Genomic DNA, 22,527 nt, shown 5'->3' with positions numbered 1-22,527 from the left:
GATGTCATTCCAATAACAATGACACTGTTTTACTACTTTCTACCAAAGAAATTAAAATATGTAACGTGTAAATCATTTTACTGACGTTTTATTACAACGTACATGGTTTATGGTACTGCCACTTCTATCCATGCTTCTGCTTTGCGTCTGATTGACACTGTGCCCTTTGTGACACATGCACAAAATCCAAACACCAGTAACCAGAGCACACTGTATGCACGACAAGAATAATTCAAAACACTGACACATAACCCTGTTTACTTAATTAAGTTATGCTCACTGTCATAATGACCATAAACCAAGTCAGGTTATAATAACCATGGTTACAATAAGCAGAGTACTGCCTTACTCAAATTCTAATCAAATTATTACACAGCGTTTAAACACACTAACTGAAGTTGGTTCTGGATAAGATTGTCAGCTAATGCCTGTTTTGTAAAACAAAGGGAGAACAGGTTTATATAGACTGTGTATGTGTGTGAGATGCTGTAAAAGTTGTCTGGAGGTGGAGGGTGCTTAAGGTGTCAGGGTGCTGGAAGGCTGGTTGGGGAAAACGTGCGTGTGTGTTTGGGTGGGGCGGGTGTATGGTTGATATAAGTGGAGGCTGTTTGGAGGGGGTGGACTTGAGACATTTTAAACCCTGGCTCCTCTCTTTCCATAGGCCTTATCAGGTTTCCCAAAGGCTGCCAGCAGTGAAGCAATACAGAGCCAAAAAGTCAGAGGGGTGTAGAGTGGTTGCAGGGGTAAGAGTAACGGGGGGTGGGTGGGTAAAGTGGGTCTGGAGGGAGAGGGGGAAAAAAAAGGGGAAGTAAAGAAAAAGGGGCGTAGGAGGGGGGGAGAGTGGAGAAGGCGTAGGAAAATCAGTGAGGGGGGGGGCTCTGAATACAGGGAGGGAACGGTAAGCAGAAAAAAACAGGAGAAAGGGTTAAAGAGGGGTAGATGAAGAAGAGATAAAGTTAGAAGAGGAAGGAAGAAGGAAAGAAGAGGAAAGAGAAAAATGGGAAAAAAAAAAAATTGGGGCCCATGTCTGAAAGTCAATGTAACCCCCGTCTTTCTGTCTCTTTGTCTCTCTCTCTTTCTTTCTCTGGGAGCCGTCAAAATAATGGATTGTCACGCTAAATGGCCGGATACAAGAGGGCAAAGGGGTTGCCTGGGCGGGGGAGCCGGGAAGGAGGGGGTAATTGTAGGCGGCAGGGGGGAAGAGAGCAGTTTGGATAGACATGGGGGCGGACAGACTGACGAGTCGGGTATGCTTCCAAGTCAATTTATTCCTTATTATTAAGGAGCACCGCCAAAAACAACATGAAAGACTGATTATCATTCAGATTCTGAGATCAGGGTTTCGTCAGTTTTGCTCTCCAGCTCTGTGCTCCTTTTGGTTTTGTGAAATGACTTTTAGAAGCACAGCGGTAACCCACAGAAACCTCCCGTTGACTTTCCAGGGTTTGGTAAAAACAGGTTTGTTTTCTGATTGACGACAATGTATTTTGATATTTGACAATGCATTTTCAGTGGTTTGGCACAGCCTCCAGGTCATGCAACATTTTCATTATGTCCCAGTACCCCAAGAAATAGCATATATAAAGAAACAAGGGTTTTTGCAAAGGACCAATACAGTCTTTGGTTTCTATCAAAATTCTAGACAGGCACTTTGTTCTTATGAATATAATTTGGCAGCCCTCTGTAATATTTTTGAACATGTAAAAATGTGTCTTGGCTGTTGCAGTATTTTGAGCAGAATTTTCCTGGCCCAGCAGTACGCCGGTCATTTTGTGGATTTATAAAGCTTCTGGGTAAGATTGGCTTTGAGTATAAAATAGTGACGAGCTACACAAGACATGCTCTTCACATCAGTAGCAAATTCATGTGTGTCTAATAGACAAACTATGTCTACAATATGCTCTGTACACATTTCTATTGATTTTAATATCATGTGTTCTTACCTGCTAGATTTCACACTGCCAGTTGGTTCACATTCAGGCTCTTTGGGCACTTATGTTTGCCAAATAAAGCTCCCCTCCACCAACATGTGGTTATAAAAACTGCACTGTTTTAAGACTTTCTCTTACATTGGACATTTTTGAACAAAGCATACCAAAAATTCTCGCCAGAACACCAAGACAACATATCACAACAAAAAGACCATGGAAAAAAGCTAGCATTTTGTACTATAGGGTTTAGAGGATGTTTTTTTCTGGTGAATTACGCATTTGTTTGTGAGTAAGGGTTGAATTTATTGCAGATCCAGTTGTTTTGCTGGTGGATAATCCTAAAAAAAAAGGTCCTGTCTATTTCTTCCTTCTCCCTTGGTCTTCCTCACAAGACTTCAAATCAATGTGGCCCTTTGATGTATATTTTATGTATCTCAATATCCAAATGTCAAGACATCTCTATTGTTATTCCTTCTGACAATACAGGATCAATAACTGACAACAAACTGATGGCCTCAAGGAGAGAGAGGTGCTTCCAGTCTGTGTGAGTGAGTATGTGCGTGTGGGGACTAGTAGAAAGAGAAATTCACAAACAAAAGACCACTGTAACATACTGTAAAGAGATATTGCAGTAGATTGCAACTATAATATAGAATCTAAATGAAATGTTGGTAACACGTAAACACTTACCACTATTAACACTCATCCATTCGAATGCCTAAAAGGAAAAAAACAAAATGAAACTGGCCAAACTGAGTGGACCAAGGCCAATAGAGATGTTAGCTTCATCATCACTCAATATTTGATTTGGTGGAAAGGTATGCAGTTCATATTTTTCATTTCCCCAACCTCCCCTCGCACTTGAAAAGAATGAAAACAAAGAGAGAAACGAAGGGAAAATACAGCAAAATAGTACAGAGTATGAGCTCTATGAATATAAGCACTTAAAATCTACGCACAGTTCATTGTACTATAAGATATGTTGCAGAGAGCAGCTACAACCTCAAATTTAGAAAGAATCCTGTCCATCCAGGATCATTGTGCAGCTCATGTTTGACTTAGATAGCAGAGGCACAGCACACCCACTGTTAACAGGACTGTTATATCAAAGTTTTGAACCCTAATACTTTTTAGAATCTGGCTTCCCATGAATTTCCACCCATAAAACCAGCTTGCATATCTTCACAGCATAAAATCCAACAGTTAATTTTCTTCATCTCGATGTCCCAGGTTGCACAGATTTTAGCTACAGTTTGTGGAAAAGATTACTGGACATCAATAAGAAAATGCTATTATGCTGATTCAATCACTTGGATTTAAAGATGTCATATTGAATATTTAGTTTTCTACATTTTGACTTGTTCGTGTTTACATATGTGGATGGAAATGTCTCACAGGAACAACAAAAAATTCTGATTTAGGGGAGACACATATTAAAGATATTCCCCATTCTCTCGTTATAAGATCTCTATTTTGATCACATTCTTCCTCCCCATCCTTAGGGCTTCTGATTTCCCCTAGTATGTTTGCATATAACATGTTTTTGATTTACACCCAGTCCCCTGTGAGTGTGTGTGTTCAGTGTTTGTTTTTTCCTCAGGCCTCAGAGTGAAGGCCTGTATGTTTGGTTGCATTCGTCTCTGTGAACGTACATCTTTCTCAGCTATTTTCTGGGTTGCGAAACACAAAGGTGAGCCCGACCATGTCCCGAAGTGACGTTCTTTAACAATGTCTATTCTGCTTCCAGAGATTCGTCTCACTGGAACTGTTGTGAGAAGCGGCCAAACATGCATTGAATTCCCCCCGATACTCTGCTATGTTCTGAGAAAGATGAGATACCTTTATAACGGATTGATGGTGCCTGTGGGCCTCTTAGCATTTTGAAACGCAACCAAACATGGTCTCTGTGCAAGTTTCAAGCAAAGATACTCCTTTTGTTCTGGGCATTTATTCAAACAAGTATCAGCTTTTCTTTGTAGCAGTTTCAAAGAAGACCAAAGTCCTCATCAAGTAAAGGTTTACTCTGATAAACACCATGTTTGGTTGAAATCCTGTGCATAACAACCCACAGAGGGAGCATCAATTTCCCTGTCCCTCCCTCATATCTGGTGTAACACCTGGTGAATTAAATTATTGCTGTTTGCTTTGTACAGATTAGGAACCTGCCCAACATCATCATTTTATGCTTGCACTTCAAACATATTTATAGTCTTCTTCAACGATCTCCACTTGTGTGTGCCAATGACAAGATCTAGGAGGGCTGCATGAAGGATTTGTTCATCTTTTTGTTTGAACCTTAAATTTTTAGATATATTTCACAAGACATGACTTGAAGGATAGTTGCGCTCAGGAAGCAAGAGGGAAAAAAAATAGCATGGAGTAGCTACAAGGTAGATTGTAGGCCTACTTTAAAGGCTCTGAGTATGCCCCAAAATTGACTCTTTCTGGTCTGGTGTTTTTAATATAATGTCCGAAGTTATGAGGTTTGTGATAAAGCCAGAACCCTTACTTATTATTCTTGGGGTGTCTGAAGCCTTTAAAAAATTAAACAAAGCACAACAATGTTTTATTTCATATGGTCTTGAAATAGCGAAGAAAATTATTCTTACCTTACGTTATGGAAGAGTGTAAACACCAACATCTATGATGTGGCTAGAAGAATTAACTAATACACTCCATCTGGAAAGAATAAGATATGTTCTAGAAGACAGACTCCAACATTTTGACGTAACTTGGCAACCTTTTTTACAGTACCTTGCTAATACAAATCCAACTTAAAATTTGGTCTCCTATATTTATAGCGGAGTTCCCGTGATATTTCTCAGGCGGGTCTTCTCTAGGGGGAGGGGCGTGGTTTTCTGTCAACCTGCTATGTTCTGTTTCTGTTGTTTCTGTGTATGTGTTCTGTAAGTACTCTGTTTGTATGTTTGTATTATAAATGCCCAATAAAAATACATGGGGAAAAAAATTAATTAATTAATTTCCAACATCACATTTGAAATGGCTATGAGAGAAGAGGATGCATGCTGTTCTTGCACGTGGTTCAAAATAGCGAGTTGAAGGTCATTGACAACTGCTAGATGCATGCTATTCCATTAAAGTTAATAAAAAATAAATAAAAAAATGAGAATGGGTGTGGTAAAGACATTACCCTCATCTATGTCTGCATTGTCAATGCGTCTCTGTCCCTCTTTCTCCTAATCATCATATCAACAACACTAAAGGTCTATAGCTGTGTTACCAGCTAGTGAGAATGTTTATATTAAGCCAAAAGACAAAATTGTCACAGGGATGAAAAATGGAGAGAAAAGTTTGCTGCATTTAGACCCACTGCCAAAAATGTTTATCTTGAGAGGAGTTCTACAGGAAAGATTACACTGTTATCTACAGTAAAGGGGTTTATCCTCTGTACAGTGGCCATTTCATGACATGTGAGACTCAGCTTTATGTTAACATACCCTGTGTAAACTATACTTTGTGGGCCCCAGCTGTGCTTTGAACTCACCTCTTAACATACTGTACGTGTTTAGCATGTTCACATATTAAAAGTTGGGCTATTTACATACATGTTATCAAGTATTTGGAAATTGGATAGAGAGGTTTTTTTGTAACCATGGCGGTCAAGGTAGAAAGCACAGATATAGTGCAAAACTGTTGTGTGTGTATATAGGAAGGATGAGCACCAGATCTGTTTATAGAAGTATAGAGTGTATGAAACATTATGATAAAGCAACGTTTGTGCTGTTGTCTGAATAACTGAGAGAATCTTTCTGTTAACAATGTTATGTTCTTGACGTATTTGAAGGCAAGCCAGTGGTGCTTGGTCTTAACGCTGAGATGAATCTAGACAGCTGAGGAATGGACATGGCACAATTTCTAGTAAATTTCACTGGGCGAAAGTGAGTAAAAGGAAACGCCTCATCAGTATTTCTCAATAAGCCATGACTTTGAAATTTTCAAGCTAATGTTTGAACGAAATTATGTCATCTGTTTCTCTTCACTTCAATTGTCTTGTGTAGCTGCATGTTGACAGATTGGTCCTAGGAACTTTTTCTCACAGACACAATGAATCATAACGAGTATGTAACGAGGCTTTCTGGGTGGTGTTCTTTCACTATGATTGGTGCCCTTCATGGTGAGTCATTTCCCAATTACGTGTCTGCTGCTTCCTGAGCAAATTAAATACTTTGAGGCCTTCTTTAAGCGCTGCATTGAATCAATTCTTGCCATACAAGGTTTGCTGAAGTCATAATTCAACCAAAGCAAACACAGAGCAGGGCACCTCTTTCTTTCCACATCTATTCACGCTCTTTGTGAACCTGTTCTCCTTGCAAACTGCCCATAACACACCCCGGGCAAAAGCCGACAGCAGTGAGACGAAAGTTGATCGACAGATTTATGTCATGTATGTGATCGTTCCCTTCGAAGTAGGGAATAATAGACGCTACTTCTTACTCCTGCTTGTAAATGCCATGTATTCTAAGATAATGATGATGCACGCAGATTGTAAACAGTGCGCAATAATCTTTTCTGCAGTGAGGTAGCTCTCAGATTCTAGCTAGAATGTATTGTTTCGACAACTTTATTTAAACCAGGATTTTCCCCTTTAACACTTGCATGAGTGCACACACACACACACACACACACACACACACACACACACGCACTGTGCCCACACACATTTGCATGCATGTGCATGAACACATTCATGCAGAAAATGCTAGCAGTGCCAAACAAAGGTACGGGTGCTAATGCATTAGTGCAGTCATGCAAACACAGGCTTGTGCACTACAAACAAGTGTAGCTTCCCTGTCAGTCTGCTGGGCCAGCACTCTCTCTTGGACACCCACACATACACACACACACATAAAGAGAGTTTGTCCCGTCCTCACTGGTCTATTTCTGAGGCGACGAGAAAATGATCAAAGCTATGCGACCAGACTCCAGGAATGACCTTCTAACTGTCTCAGGTGTCTCCTATTACACACACGCAAATACACACACCTTCATTTACAACCTCTTACACATGCGAGCTCAAACACAGATCGTTGCTCTGATAAATATAGAGGAAAAACAATACATAGAAAATAAAACATACTGAAAAAAATGTCTCAGCATTAACTGCTTTGTATTTTAGCCATATTAGTGTCTGTACATCCTGTCCCTCCTCAGATCACTCACCACATCTGAGGTGCAGAGATAAATTTAAGCAGAGGTTGCTGTAGGGACCTGGAGGTGTCACGTATCCAAAGCTTGCACAGCACGTCGGCCATTTTTCTTCACATCTTTTCTCAGTTACAGTTGCATCCTGTTCATCTACAGCTCTTCGGTCCAAGCACACACAGGAACGTGCTTTTTTTAAAATTTCCCATGTCTTCATCACTTTTACTTCTTGCTGCAGGCAATATGCAGAAGATGATGTATGTAGGAAATAACTGAATAAATGTCACAGTTGTTGCAACAGCCATTGCCAGAAGTGATTCAGTTTCCGTGAATCCATAAACCTTCTCTGATATACTGGAGAAAGAAAGCAGACACCCAGAATTAGCCAGCTTTCAGTTATGGCTCATTATTGTACACTGAAGTAATGAAACGCTTCCATTTTCTTTGTCTGGTCTCTATTAAATAAAACTGTCTCTTTAATCTACACTGACTAGTCCTTACTCATGTGCACAAAGAGAAAAGCAAACAAGACTGTAATTTATGGCTGTGTAGTTTACTGCACTACAATAAAAAAATGTCACCGTAACCAAATAAGGTCACAGTAGTGGAATCTTCAGGAGGAGCAGACGGTAAAATGTAAACACTGCTTATCACACAGTGGAAGATGTCAAACGTTGTAGCGAGCAAAAAACATTGTGTATGTATATTATGATGTCACTTACAGTCTTTCACAACACACATTACAAATCCTTTTGATGGTCTTTGATGCTCTGCCTCGGCGGAAACATGAGGCTGCCAACCGTCTGCAGCCAACTGGGCATCTTACCCACCAATCCGTCATACCGGTCTCTGTTCTTCTCGTTGGCTCCCCTCATGTGATCCTCCCATGGGATAGTCGGCTTCAGTATAATCACCTGGCTGTTTCAAGCAGAACAATGTCTACTGTACAGTTTGATTGATAGATAGATAGATAGATAGATAGATACATAGATAGATACATAGATAGATACATAGATAGATACATAGATAGATAAAGTGATGTGTGTGTGTGTGTGCAAAAGTAAAGGTCACATCTTAAGCAGTTCTATAAATATTCAAAGGAGATGTGACTCTACTCAGCGTCTGCTCAGATTTCACTCATCTACTCACACACACACACCACACACAACTTTAGATCAGGTCATAGCCAAGTTGAAAAGGCCTTGGCCAAGAACGCCTTTGGTGTATCACTATTACAGAGAGGTGTTAATAGTTCTATTTGGCACCAAGCCCGCAAACATCTCCCTCCCGAAACTTTTTTCAAGCTCTTTCATGTCTCTGCTGATGGTTTTTGGCTCAACCAAACCGGGACCACCAGCAATGTTTTTATCCTCTGACCAAGAGAAATATTGCCATTGATGCGCACTAACAAAGTTCACCTTGGTCTCCAGCAGTTTCATAAATCTGCCACTATAACTTTGGAGTACAGAAAGCAAGTCTTCTTCCAGAAAAAAGCTAATTCCTCTCACAAGTAAAGTAACGTTTAACAAAAAACTATTATTGCATTGTTCACCCGTTCCCCACATCTTTTTTCATCTCCTTTTTTTTTTTGCTCGGTTGTATCTTTTCCCTGTTTCGGGCCTCAGGTCATGGGTCAGAAAGCACTGAGGTGATAAATGCTTCCAGGTCACCTCTCCTGTCTCTTGGGGGTCAGGGAGAGGGTTTCTGCAGTGACAGCAACAACGTGATCACTCAGCTGAAGCACCAGAGCTGAACCCCCTGACCTGCTCAGCTTTTTTGCTGTCTCTGCCCCATCAACCTCATTCTGTTTCTTCCCACTACCCCATCTACATATCCACTAGAATATACACAAAAGGGCCATGCACCACCAAATTTTTTGTTTTGTTATTCTGAAATGTATAGCTCAGTACAAAAACATAGAGATAGTAAAATACAATTTTATTTTAGGATTTATTCCTGAAAAATATATATTATTAGTGTTGAGAGTTCCACTTTATTCTGAATTGTTTGCATTGTTACACAACACTGACTGTGTATATTTTGAGAATGTTAACAGCCCAATCTCCCTCATGCTGTTCAGCTCCCCTCTTCCACTGTGAATCAATGCCTTGTCCTCCTGCTCCCCGCACTAAAACTAATCTAGTTGACTTTCATAACTATTATAATCTGATTATAAATCCCCTGGTATGGACTGCACACAGAACAGTGTGGCAGAGGTCACATGCTTCTTGCTGAGAAATGCCACAGGCCTGTGTGCCGACTGAAAAGGTTCTCTGCTAAGCAGGAGATTACACACTCTGCTGCATTACTAAACAGTCTGCTCACATTGTTCATAATTATTAGATCTACTTTCTTTGCCTTGACTCCTAATGTGTCTATAAAGATTTTCATTCTTGCTTACGTGCTTGATTTAATCTGGAAACAAAATTGCTGAGCTGAAGTTCAGAGTTCAACATTTCAAAGTCTTTCTAAACTGTAAAATGTTTGTTTTTAATCTCAATAGATTCTATTCAGATAAAAAGTTAGTTTATCAATTATATTCATCAAAGGATGCAAATAAAATCCAAGACACTTCTCATTACAAAAGTGATAAAAATCTGTCGTCCCTATGGCCCAAACTAATTTTGTGTTTTTGTTTTAACTTGTTCCCTGAACAAGCCAATGGAAAACATACTTTTCTTTAGGACTTTAGTCCTTTTTTTAATACAGTTGTCCCTTTCCAAAGCATATAACTTTGCCAATATACACCAAAATATACTGTTCTGTGCTCTGATTTTTGTATATCCAGTGGTGAATTTTGGCGTTAAAATTCCATAATAGTAGCTCTATCTCATGTTTAACTTAAGCGCCTCATATCCTTTTCCAGTACCTCAAATTGATGGATGTTTATGTTTAAACCAAGTCTGACATGTGGTGTGTTTCTTCTACAGCCACCACAGAGGAAAGTCCTCCCTGGTTTGTTTGGGTTAGACAGCAGAGGAATGAGGGAGGAAGGACAGAGAGATGGGGAGAAGTGGGAGGTGAAGGGATGATGACAGGGGAATAGGGGGTGTGAGTGAGTTTGGACAATGCTCTCTGAATTTTAAAGAGGGGATAGTAAAAGGCGAGGGAGGAGGGGAGTGGGGGTTCGGAGGAGAGAAAAGAGAAAGGGTGGGTAAGAAAAGAGGAGAGAAAGGTGGCAGAAGGAGAGGAAGGGAGCGTGTGAGGGGTGGGGAGTGATGGGGCAGATGGGATGTTAATTAGAGGGAGGAGAGGATTGGAAGAGAAATGACAGAAGAAGTAACAGAAGGAAAGTGAGGAGAAGGAGAAGGAGTGAATCTGTGCCATGAGGGAATAAAAGAATGAAGGAGGGAAAGGAAAGAAAAGGGAAAAAGGGAGGAGGGCAGGGACCTTGGGGGTTACATTCCTGAAGTGCAACCAGCCTGGTGCTGCTCTGCTGCCTAATGTAAACACAGGGCAGGGAGGTGGACTGACACCCTGTCACAGTGACTCATGAGAGCAAGAGAAAGCAAGCGGGGAAGGTTTTAAAAGAATAAAATGCTTGAAGAAGAAGAAGGACACTGGAGGCAAGAGAAACATGAAGAAGAAGTGGTGGAAATTTGTTGGAGAGTTTGAGACGGAGATAGTTTGCTATGATTAACAATATTCAGTGTTAGACAGGACATCCTCTTGTCTCCTCTTGGTTCATGTTAGCAAATGGCCTTACATCTCTTCCCCTTCCTCCTTTGATTACATCTAGTCTATAATACTCAATATTAATTTCTCATCTTTTCCTCCAACAAACCAGCACTACCCATTCTTCTCCTGGCAGGCCACAGACCTCGGTCAGAGCGAGAGAGACACCGTGTATCCCTGTTTTTAAAGGATTATGTTCACATTTCACTGATTACACATCATGAACTGAAAGCCTAAACATTGTTCCATTCCCCATGCAGGCAGAAATTAAGTTTTTGAACTTTTTCAGACCAGCTGACAAATGTGATCAGACTCATGGCACCTGACAATAATGCAACCTCCAACCGCCACAGGATTCACCTGGATCTGTGGTGGTAGTGCTACATCTAGTGGCAATAAAACTGCATTGCAACACAAAAATATGGGTTGGCAAAGCTGTATTTACAGCATTTTTTTTTAGACTAAAAGCTCCAGTAATACCTCTTAAAACAGTCTAAATACAACATTTATTGCAGCAGTTAAAACTGCATATCCTGACCATGTAGTAAAATGAGTTAAAAATAAACATAATTGTTTCTATTACAAAATAAACATGTAATAACATTTAAAATAATAATATTAATTGTTATTAATATATTATTTAATGAACTGATTGTACATTTACATACATACCATAGAAAAATGAGAGAGAGAGAGAGGATTGTGAAATGTCAAACAAACAAGACAAAGTTACATCAGACATCTGAGAGGAGTGTACAGATTTGGGAAATGAAAGCAGCCCTTTGAGATTGTTTGGTAATTCTGAGGAAGCCAGACAACCCAAACTAATGTAAACAGGGTAAATGATGGCCACAAAAGAAAAAGAAAAACATATAATAAAATAAATACTTAGCAAAACAGTATAAAGAAGGTTACTTCACATGAGAACAGTCACCTTGTGAAAAAGACCAAGATATGAACCGTGAGGGTAACGGCAATTTAATTAAAATAGAAAATCTTTTTCCTTTTGTATTCAATATTGCACCTTACAGGGGAATCCTGGAATACTGGAATCTATAGTGGAAAACTCAAAACAAAACAGCAAAATGAATTAATGTGCAAACAGGACTGACATCCATATTTTTCACAGCTTCTCCCCCTGGCACAATACTAAAGAATGATTAAAACCCTGGACACAAATTAGGGAACTTAAGTACTGTCTGATCACATTCAAACTAACAATGACTGTTCTACTATGTGCCTCAGATATTATATATTTTTTTTTAATTCACACTAGAATGGTTTAGACTGGTCTATACTAGAGTGGGAGGTCTAAAGTGCAACAACAACAACAACAACAATACATGTATATGTAGAATACATAATTCAAAACTGACACTTGTATCATGTGTAACAGATCCTGTTTCTCCCCATAGAGGTCAATGTCAAAAATAAAAAATAAAAATATATATTATGACATGAAAATTAGATTTCATGTCTCACAGTGCAGGGAAGCGTTTCAGTCAGAGACTGTTTACCCGAAGCCAACAAGTGAGCTATTCTCAGTAGACTGATGCATTGTACTTCACCAGCAAAAATGATACTGATGACGAATACTTCCTTAATCAGAAGGTCACAAGTGTCAGTGAAAAATTGGCAGCATGTGTCCTGTCAGTTACTGACTCCTTGCTGGCCGTTCCAAGCAAGGAGAATATAGCCACATGTGTAACATACACTTGAGTGGCATAGAGTTTTAGTTCTAAATTTCAGAACTCAGTCTTCTGTCCGAGAAGAAATCGGATGATCTTCTTTACAGTGAAGCACTCAAGATGCCGTGTTTTTGAGTTCTACTTCCTCTCTGCAGAAAATGAAATATAGAAAATAAAGAAGGGGAGAAGGAGGGACATGGTCAGTGATTACAAGATTGTAGTGTGTAGTCTGTATATATATATGTTACACATTATTACAGCATTTTGAGGCAAATGGGACTGTGCACACAATCATGAATATCAGCTTAGATCTACATTACTTGTGACTTAAATGGATGTATTGTGACCTTTTAAATGTGGGCCACTGTGTCTTGTGAACATCCACTTACTCTGTCTGTCCATCCATTCCCCACTCCTGCCTCACGTCTATTGCTACTGCTCCTGTAAATCAACATATAAACTGCTGTGAATATATGCCCAATAATTTTCAACAGATATTCAAGTGTGTGTAGAACAGCTACACTGAGTAACCCTTACCTGTCCGCCTTTTCTTGCATTTCCACAACAGCAGCAGTGCCATGATAATACTGATACCCACTAATGCAGAGGTGGCTATTGGTATCACATAGTAGTTCCCAGTTGTAGACGAAGGTGTACCTTAACATGAGAACAAATGCTTATCAGAGTCAAACATTTACAATGTTTTACGACAAATGAAAATAATTTCTATAGAAGTCTGAATACTGCTAGGCACTGTAGTTTTTAGCAAATATTACCCATACAAGAGTAAAATGTGCATTTGTTGGGGACTATTTTTAGATGTGGATTAATATTCTGCTGACAGGATTACAAAAGTCAACAGCAATATTATCTTATCAATGTTAGAATCAGTTTACCAACACTGGAGCAAACAGAAATTATCTGCATCTAAGTTAAGTAGGAAAAAGGGTTTCGGAACTTGGGTGAACCGATCCTTTATAAATAATTTTCATAGTTAATTATCACATACAAGAGAATAGAAAGCATGTTTATGTTTGATTACTGTAGTCTGGAGTGCAGAATATCACAAATGGATGATTAGAAATGTTTGTACTTGTTTGTACAAGGCCTGAATCACATTAGCCAAATACTACATCCAGCAGCATTTTGGCTGAGGTGTAAACGAGCTAATCCAGTGTAATATATTTAGCCAATTTTAGCATTAGCATTAAGCTCAAAGCACAGCTGTGCTTAATTACATTTTCATAGAGCATCTGGCTTGTTTTAGCATTAAAGCTTTGTCTTTGCAGAAACACAAACTTTGAACTCCAATATTAATGTCAAACATCACTGACGGGATGTAAAAGGCTGCCAAAATTTCCCTCACATATTCCTTAAAAAGTAGACATCAAGGGGGATCTGTGTCATGGGCTTTCCGTTGCTTTTCACACTTCCCAAAACTTGCCCAGCATCAAACAGATTTTGGCATAGAAACCGTTAGGACTGGTCTTTTTAGAGTATATTACTCACAGACTCGGAACATGTCTGAGGTGACTTCCCCCACAGAGCATCTGTTGTGCTGCAGCTCTCCATTGGAGCAGTTAAAGTATGCGGTGCTGACAATGTTCATCATCATGGTGTTTGGATCTTCCGTCACATTGCTGTCCACCTCCTTCCACACCTTCTGACTCCCAGGTATGCTCCAGGACATGCTGTTTTTTGGGTAGCCGCCATATGAAGAACATGTCACCATGCAACTAAGGCCATTGCAATTCATTTTGACTTCAGGTACTGTGTATTTGGCTGGGAGAGAGAGACAGGGAAGAAAAAGGATTACTGTAGGTTGTATCTCCATCGTATTAAGATACTGTATCTGCAATATACACCTTTTAAATGAAGCCAAGGGTTTTCACAAAGCCTCCCTCCGGTCGAAATCATAGCTCACAGACAAAACATCAGTAATGAGAAAGTGATGAGATCATAGACGTTAACTTTATAAGATTAGAGGAGTTGAAAACGCTGTGTTTCCCATTGGTATAAAGGTGTTTTCCTGTGCTAGCCCTAGTCCTAGTAATAGATGACCTGTCAAGAAAGTTTTGCTGCTTTTGTTCAACTGGACTCCAGAGTGCTCCGACTCTGAATAAACGTGCAGGTGAGGATACAGATACATATGACATAGGTTGAGTTCTAATATGATGTTTATACCTCATATTGAAAACAACAAGAATAATTAACAGTAAAATTAAGGTTTAATGCCTGTATGGTAAAGGATGCCCTGTGGAATTTCTTGGTTCAAAACTGTTCAAATCCAGGGCATTGACTTTGTACTATATCACGTTGATTGTTAAAATCTAACCAACACAAGATTTGTGATGATGACGTACGTTTAACTCTCTAATTCTAGCTTTTGAAACAGGTCATCCTTCTGCCTAAATCTAAGAAATTTCATTGTGCCATACTCAGAGTACTGTGTATATACAGTATTATTTCATCATAGTGTTGTAAAGTGTTAGAAACTGAAACTACTATCAATGTGTAAAACATAAACAAATGTTAACTGTAACACACTCATACCTGTGACATTGAGATGGACGATGTATTGAATGACATCTCCTTGGGGGTTCTTATTGACGTAGCACTCATAATTACCACTGTGTGAGATGTTCAAGTTGTACATGTATAGAGTTCTCTTGTCTTCACTCAATCTGGTGTTAGGCCATGGCACAGAATCGTTCAAAGGCTTTGTAGAATGGTAGCCGTTCACATACTCTGTACCCCTCTGAAAGTAGAAGAATTCAACTGGCCCCTCATTCAGGTGGAAGATGGTCACATTTCCACCAACCTCCCCTTTGACCGTAATCGGAGCAGCACTTTCTAGAAGAGAAAAATAAACAGGATTAAAGTGTTAGAGTATGCTGGGAAACATTACCCAATTAAATAGTCTGAAGAGAACTGAATGCAACCCCCAGTGAACAATCAGAAACTACTTTAGGCTATTTAAAATCTGTGTTTTATAGAAAGCCCAATTCCAGCTATGAATGTCATCTGTTCTGAAAATTGTGTCTGCATTGGTAGTATTTTTTGTAAAGTACGTTATATAAATATTCCACTGTAACTGTTTGTTGTTTTATATGGAAGTGTGGACTGTAGGACTATTGAATTGTGTAGTGTAATATGAAAAACAAAGCAAATTAAGAAGGGGACCAGAGGTTGTTTGCTGTAAGCCAAAACATTGATGTTTTTGTGTTTGTGTTATGTTGCAAGTCTGCTAATAAAATGATTAACAGACCCATACGATTAACATTGAGCAAAGAGTTTAGGATGTAGGTAGGCGTGAAGGTCAGGGATTTTTGTTTGGTGATTTATGCTTCATGACGTAGGGGACTAATCTCAGTTCCTCTTCAGCCCCATTTAACTTGTCTTTTGTTAAACATATATTAGTAGTAGTGTCCCTTTCATGTTTTACATGATCTAAAGGTCACAATATCGAAAGTGACAGAGAGGTTAAGCTTTTTCTTTTCGTTATCACTTTGTTCATGAGTGCTTTCAGTCACCTCATGAATGCATTAGCCGTTTTGTTTGTTCACCAACTTCAGAGAAAAATGTCTCTCCCCACAGTGCAAGTTATTCAAAATAGGGTAGATGAGAATAGTGGAACTCTAATAGTAAATATATGGGCCTTACAGGAATATTTAGAGAATAGTTCATGTAATGCGCTTTCTTGCCAAGTCTCAAAACATGTCTCAAAACAGCTAGTCTGGATCCAGTTTTCAGTTATTATGCTGAGCTACGGTAACTGGCTGTCTGTAACAACATATAGAACGAACAGACAAAGAAAAAAAAGTTATGTAGAACTGCAGTGTTAGTTGATAATTCTTTGTATGTTCATCTTTCGAATCTCTCACATTATATGTCGCTATCTGATTTTTTATTTTTTTTTAGCTTCAACACTGTTTGTTTGTATCATAACACATTTGATGTTGCTTTTATTAATTTACAAATCTGCAGTATCACTAATGCTAATGCCTATATCTATTTAGATAAACAACTTGTTTTCACTGTAAAACTGATGAATGATGAAGGTGTGTTGAAGTGAGTGTGTTGTTGATAAGATAAGACAGCTCACCTGTGACAGAAAAAAGCCAGGTTATAATCATGACCAGAGACGGCAGGCTGAAGGAAAGCCTCTGATTTCTTGGAAGACATAGGGGAAAAAACATAATGTTTACATGGTTACCCAGGTAACGCAGGGGCATTACAGTAAGACATAGCTATAAAACAGCACAAACAATACTTCTAAAGTTCCCTGGCCCTATGCCCGGAAATGCGCTCATACAGACTGATCAATACTAAGTGAACTAACCCTCCTCTGTCACCAAGTCTTCCTAAAGTTGAAAGGAAACTGTCCCATCTCTGTCTTACAAAAACAAATACATAGGCTTCACTAGAAGGAATATGTGAGCAAGTTTCTGTCTAGGTCCTTATCATTAGTTCCCCGTTCCTCGTTCCTTGTAACCCTGACCTCCAAACTTGCTGTGATACATTTATAGTACAGTACTGTAAAGTCAGTTGATGACCCTTGATACGGAAGGATCTTGTAGGTAGTCATTTGTGCAATTTGTTTGTTTCAGTATTTTTTTTTTCTGGCAAACCTTTGTGGTCAACTTACAGTAAGAATCAAGAGGGTGTTTGAATCAGAAAGTCACAAGAGTCACAAGGACTAGCCTTGTTCCAGTCACATGGGTTAGTATACTTTTCATGACTACATCACTACTTACTATTGAAAGCATAACACTTCATTAAAGAAGAGTGCTGACCCTCTGACTTTACTGATGACATCATTCTCTGTTAACATCTGTCAGCAGGCTGGGGTAAGTTGTGTGTGAGTCACAGCTTTTCAATGTCAACTGCAGACAGTTTCAGACAATAAGTGGGGTACTTACGGGAAACACTGTGGCTTGCAAGGTGTTGCCTGTTGAAAAGAAAAAATAAGTTGATCACTTATCTCATTATGTTTACATTTTTGAATCTGTGAACAGCCGCATTAATCAGGCAGGAATCCATCCAAGCATTCATAGTAGAGTGCTCATGCAGCAATCAAAAATGTCCTGTCATGCTGAAATAAGTTGTCTTTGTTTACATGTCTTAAGCTTACATACTTTGAAAATCATTATGGGAAATAGTGTACCACCAGAACCTCATAGTTCATAAAGAATGGAACAGAGCCCCCTACTACATATATTGTCTAAAACTGTGTAGTAGTAAGTAGTAGTGTAATAGTGCTAGCTCACATGATTGTATGAGGATTCATAAACACATCCAAAGGAACTGTTTTCAACAGAGACCAAGCTACAGGAAAGTCCCAGTGAGACTTATCAGAGATCTGTTTCTGTTCTGCAGGAGGGTGTATTCCTGAATCTACCATCACACCTCAAACAGTGCCTACTAGTTTATGTTGTTTTGTATGTGCTTTATAGTTACCAAATACTGAAAGTATCAGTTAGTTCATATTTCTGTAAATTAGTTGTGATGTTGTAGAAGCTAGTAGCCATCTAAGGTTTAGGGAATTCCCACGTAGTAAACAATATCTCAATTGTTTTGCCAGGATAAAAAAATATAAACAGATTGTGAAATTTAAATACATCACACACCTTGTCTTCTGAGAAACCTGGTCTAATTTTACTCATAGTGTACACATGTAGTCTAGAAATAACGCAGTCTACTTTCAGTTTTTGAGAGCAGTTCTTTGTACTGAAACTTTGTAGCCTGCTTAAAACACAAATTCACAGAATAGAATAAAGCAAGTGCTAAAAAAATGAAGTTAGACAGAGGATTCCCCGGGGAATCACCTACACCATGATTCATTCTGAATAGCCTTGTGCTCCTCACCAGAAACCACATCTGAGGAAATTCCCATGGTTAATATGATTACCTAAAGTACTGTACAATTTTTCTTTAGTTTCAGGAAACGTGATAGCAGATGGAAGTGTGGAATGAATTGTGAGCTTTCCCTAATTTCTTATTACAATATTTGGTACTTTTTGTCCACCTAACTTACAGTAGGTATAGGTGAATTTGGGAGAACGATTTCCTTACGGCATTAACTGTTTCTTAAATGAATGCCGTATGTATTATTATGGAGATTCCCACATGATGTAATGCGATTTGGAATGCCCTAGTTGCTGGCTGCATTGGTTTTCAAGGAAACACTTAGCAGCATGCAATTACACTTTGGCTGCTAGATAAGCTACAAAACCACATACCAGTCTTACAACATTCAGTCATCTGATGCCGTTTTAATATAGAAGCTGATACTTCACATGAGGGTGATGAAATTATGGTAATAAACCTCTGGCAGAAGAGTTTTATTTGTTTAGCTGTTGCTACACTGCTTTACAAATCACTGTATCTTTCACAATACAAGCTGACTTCTTTAATTCAGTTAGGATTACAAGTATGATTAACTACAATTTTAGATAACGACTGTTATGAATACTAGATAGCTCTTTCATAAACAGTTCTAATTCCTAGAGTATCTTTAACTTTAGTCACTTGGCCACAATATCCTTCAACTAAACCAGTCATGAATAAAATGAACAAATACATTTATACAAGTATCAATGATTTACACTGTTCACATATTCACTTAGTCATAACCGCTGTTGAAAAATTGTCTGGTATGCGTGCAGGTGTTAGTTTACGTGTGGCTAAAACAGAGTACATAATTATGGCATAGGGAGCAATTGAAACCAACCTCTTCCTATAAAGATTTAGATTTTGAGAGGCTATAAGCCCCCCCCCACACACACATGCACACATGCATAACATTCACGGGCTGCTGCTCAATGACATTTCAGATATTTCTTTTATACAGAAAGCTATGTTAATACCTGTCCATGATGTCCTTTCTAACATCAGCATGATAAAAAGTAATAGGCTTAAACGCAATATTATTTGTCTTCCAGAAAGACAAGGAAGAAAGCTCTTACCATCATGCTGTCTCGAGCTCTTCGTCTATGAGTGAGAGTAAGGCGTAACACTTCCTCTTCATACAGTGTACGGTTGCTGGGTGGAGCCTTATGAGTCATTTGACATTAATGTTTTTTTTTCACACCCTTTTTTAAGCCATATATCAGCAATATACAACAACATAACTTTACACTGTATTGTTTTTATAGTTGTACAAAACTTGTTGTATCTCTGAATACAACACGATAGGAACAAATATAATACTGTATGTAACTAATGTTTGTTTTACTGAGATTTAACTTGAATATGTAACTTGGGTTGAGCTTGAAACAGAATTCCATCTAACAATGTGGGCGTGAGGGTTGAGCGTGGTGACATGTCTGTGCGTGTGCTTTCACTACATTTATTGCGACGTCACAGAAGGAAGAAAACTTAACTGAACTTCCTTGTTTGTTCGTCAGCTCAGTCTCACCTGACCATGCAACATAGATTCTTTGGAAAACAAACAAACAGACATGACAAAAACAATTGTTTTGTGTTGTAGGTTTGACATGATGTGTCTCAGTTGATATGGCTGATTAGTCCACAAAGAATCTTCAATGAGGAGAAAGATAAAATGAAATATCAGAGTTAACTTAAGTTTAATGACTCTAAATTTGTTGCATTTTGGATTTGCCTCGAGGAAACATTCCCTTAGTTGTCAGTAAACTAGCTAAAATTTGACAAAAAGCTTGGAGGGCAAACATTTACAGAAATGCACAGCTACACAATTAAAAGGGATTCCATGGGAGAAGTGAAACCAATGACTCGATTAGTCTATTATGGGTAAGCAATAAACTAATATTCCATTGTGAAAGGAGAGAGAGAGTCTTCTTGCGTCAATAATCTGACATGAGGCAATTCTAGTCATGCTAGTCCCGCAAATAACTTAAGCTTGTGAGGAAATGTGAGATTGCACTTTGAGTGATTTGTTCATCCAGCAGTATCTCTAGTCTGTCCTTTTTTCAAGTTGCAGTGATTAGTCTGAAGAGGGTGATATGAAGTGGACATTAATGACACAATATCACAAATTCACAAAACAGCAATGCATTGTGGCACCAAAGTGGGCCCTATGAACTCACTTTTACTTGTACCGGAAATGCATGGCTATATATATGATCAGTGAATTTGTGTGTGACTTTGTAACTTTGTACTCTGTAATCTGGTGAACTGTGGCTTTTGGGTCAAAGTGCCCTGTGTTTGATGTTTTGTTAGACACAGGTGCGGTGCTATTTTCTCAGAACTGTATACGGTATACTCCCACAGATGGTTTGTTCAGAACACCACCTCTAACCACCATGTTTCACATTCAGCCTTTGATCTTTGTTCTTTTCCCACATTTGATAAAACATATTTTTTTTTACAATCCAATCAATCCATTTTGATTAATTGATCTTACTTGCCATTCATGAAGTCTAGAGTTTCCAGTCAGAATCCATGTCAGAATCTCTAATGTATAAACTTTTATTTATTTTCATGAATGCATGCTGGTTATTTATATATCTGTCTCCAACCCACAATGCCAGTGTTAGCTCAGTGTGATTATCTTTGCACTCTGATACTCCTTTCTTGGCTTCTTTAAGTTCTCATTTACAACTTTCATTGACCTCATGATACTTTCCACTGAGTTAGGCAAATGTGGTTAGGAAACGAAGCTGTTTCGTAATCAATTACACATAGGAAGAAAGGCTCTGTTTTGGCTAGCTGGAAAAGTGAGGATCAGCCTGAATACATCAACGGTCTCTTACAAGGACAAAGTGGGGTTTGACACACACAGGCCCATGATCAGGTCTCTATGGCAACTGGCCAATATGTTTTTGAACTGTAACAATGAACGTACATTTTCAGTTAAATATTAAGGGGGAAAAATATTCTAGAAAATTGTGTTCTGACTTTAGTTAGGAATTTAGGGAACATACAGCAAACAAGGATTTCTTGGGATTTTCCATGTGTATTCCTTGACAGACTACCCAAAAAACATTTGAGAATGTGCTGGCCACTGAGAATGATGTGGGAGGCTATGAAAGCACCACCACGCCCCAGAATAGTTAATAAACAAATCACTTCTCATCAGTCAGGGGATTTTTGAAACCCAAAATCAATCTCATTTTAACTCTCACCAGCTTTATTTAGCAACCTCATATACGAAAAACGTGTGAACTGCACACACAGTGCAATTCAAACCAAATGATAGTTCAAGGTGCAGTAGCAAGAAGTATTTTGAGGCTGTTATGAGACAGGTTTGAGAGGAAGTCAACAATAGATAAAGGCCATCATACAGACTCTACTAATCCCAGAGATTCAATTACTTACATGTACAGTTTGTTGTGACCACTTCCCTTTAATCTATATAAGGTCAGTGACAGAAATGAAATTTCACATATCAAGGGGATCCCTCTGTGTGTGAGTGTGTGTGTGTGTGTGTGTGTGTGTGTGTGTGTGTGTCTGTCTGTCTGTCTGTCTGTCTGTGCGACATTGAATTTAAATACTGAACCATTGCTCTGAATACTGATTAATAAAACAATAACAATAAACTATATTCTACAAGCCACCAGCTGTATTATCAACAGGACCCATGTGTCAATTGGTTTGTGATATTTTTTTATTATCAAAGAAAAAAAGAAAAAAAAATCAGCTGAAATGTAGGTATCTGACATTGAAGCCACGTGAAGAAAAAGAAAAAGAGGGACCCTGGTTCAATTTCTAATTTTCAGACCATAATTTCAGTTCAAAATGAAAATGTGTTCAAGTGAATAGGTCATTCACTTGAACACATTTTCATTTTCACTTTCATTTTTTCAGCCAGTGAACCTAAATCCAGCATAGGTATAATATAAAGTACACGATGCACACAAAAGAAGATGATCAGGGTTACCCTGCAGCTCATTAAAACACTCACAAATAAAAAAGAGACTATTTAAATCTAATTGTTTATTACTTTTTTTAAAATTAAAAGTCCCTGACATGACATAATCTTTTCTTTGAGAAGACACATGATAGCAGAAAAGTATTCATTCAGTATTCATTCATTTATTTAACGGGACCATGTACAGTATTAAACATAAACGATTACATTTGATGTA

General features: G+C 38.6%; 1 protein-coding gene across 1 annotated transcript; it reads right to left on the bottom strand.

Moving 5' to 3' along the window:
* Positions 1 to 11,391: 11,391 nt before the first annotated feature.
* Positions 11,392 to 19,485, bottom strand: LOC104920115 (uncharacterized). Its single transcript, XM_010732272.3, has 8 exons — positions 19,426 to 19,485; positions 17,380 to 17,408; positions 16,563 to 16,630; positions 15,011 to 15,310; positions 13,967 to 14,239; positions 12,995 to 13,114; positions 12,847 to 12,898; positions 11,392 to 12,606 (listed from the first exon to the last, which is right to left on the bottom strand). Exons 1-8 carry the CDS (start codon positions 19,429 to 19,431, stop codon positions 12,573 to 12,575), a joined length of 882 nt encoding a protein of 293 aa, XP_010730574.2. The 5' UTR covers positions 19,432 to 19,485; the 3' UTR covers positions 11,392 to 12,572.
* Between the last annotated feature and the right edge of the window lie 3,042 nt (positions 19,486 to 22,527).

Source organism: Larimichthys crocea, chromosome VII (genome assembly GCF_000972845.2).
Source record: "Larimichthys crocea isolate SSNF chromosome VII, L_crocea_2.0, whole genome shotgun sequence".
Classification (NCBI taxonomy): domain Eukaryota; kingdom Metazoa; phylum Chordata; class Actinopteri; family Sciaenidae; genus Larimichthys; species Larimichthys crocea.
This window is presented reverse-complemented; position numbering and strand designations above follow the sequence as displayed.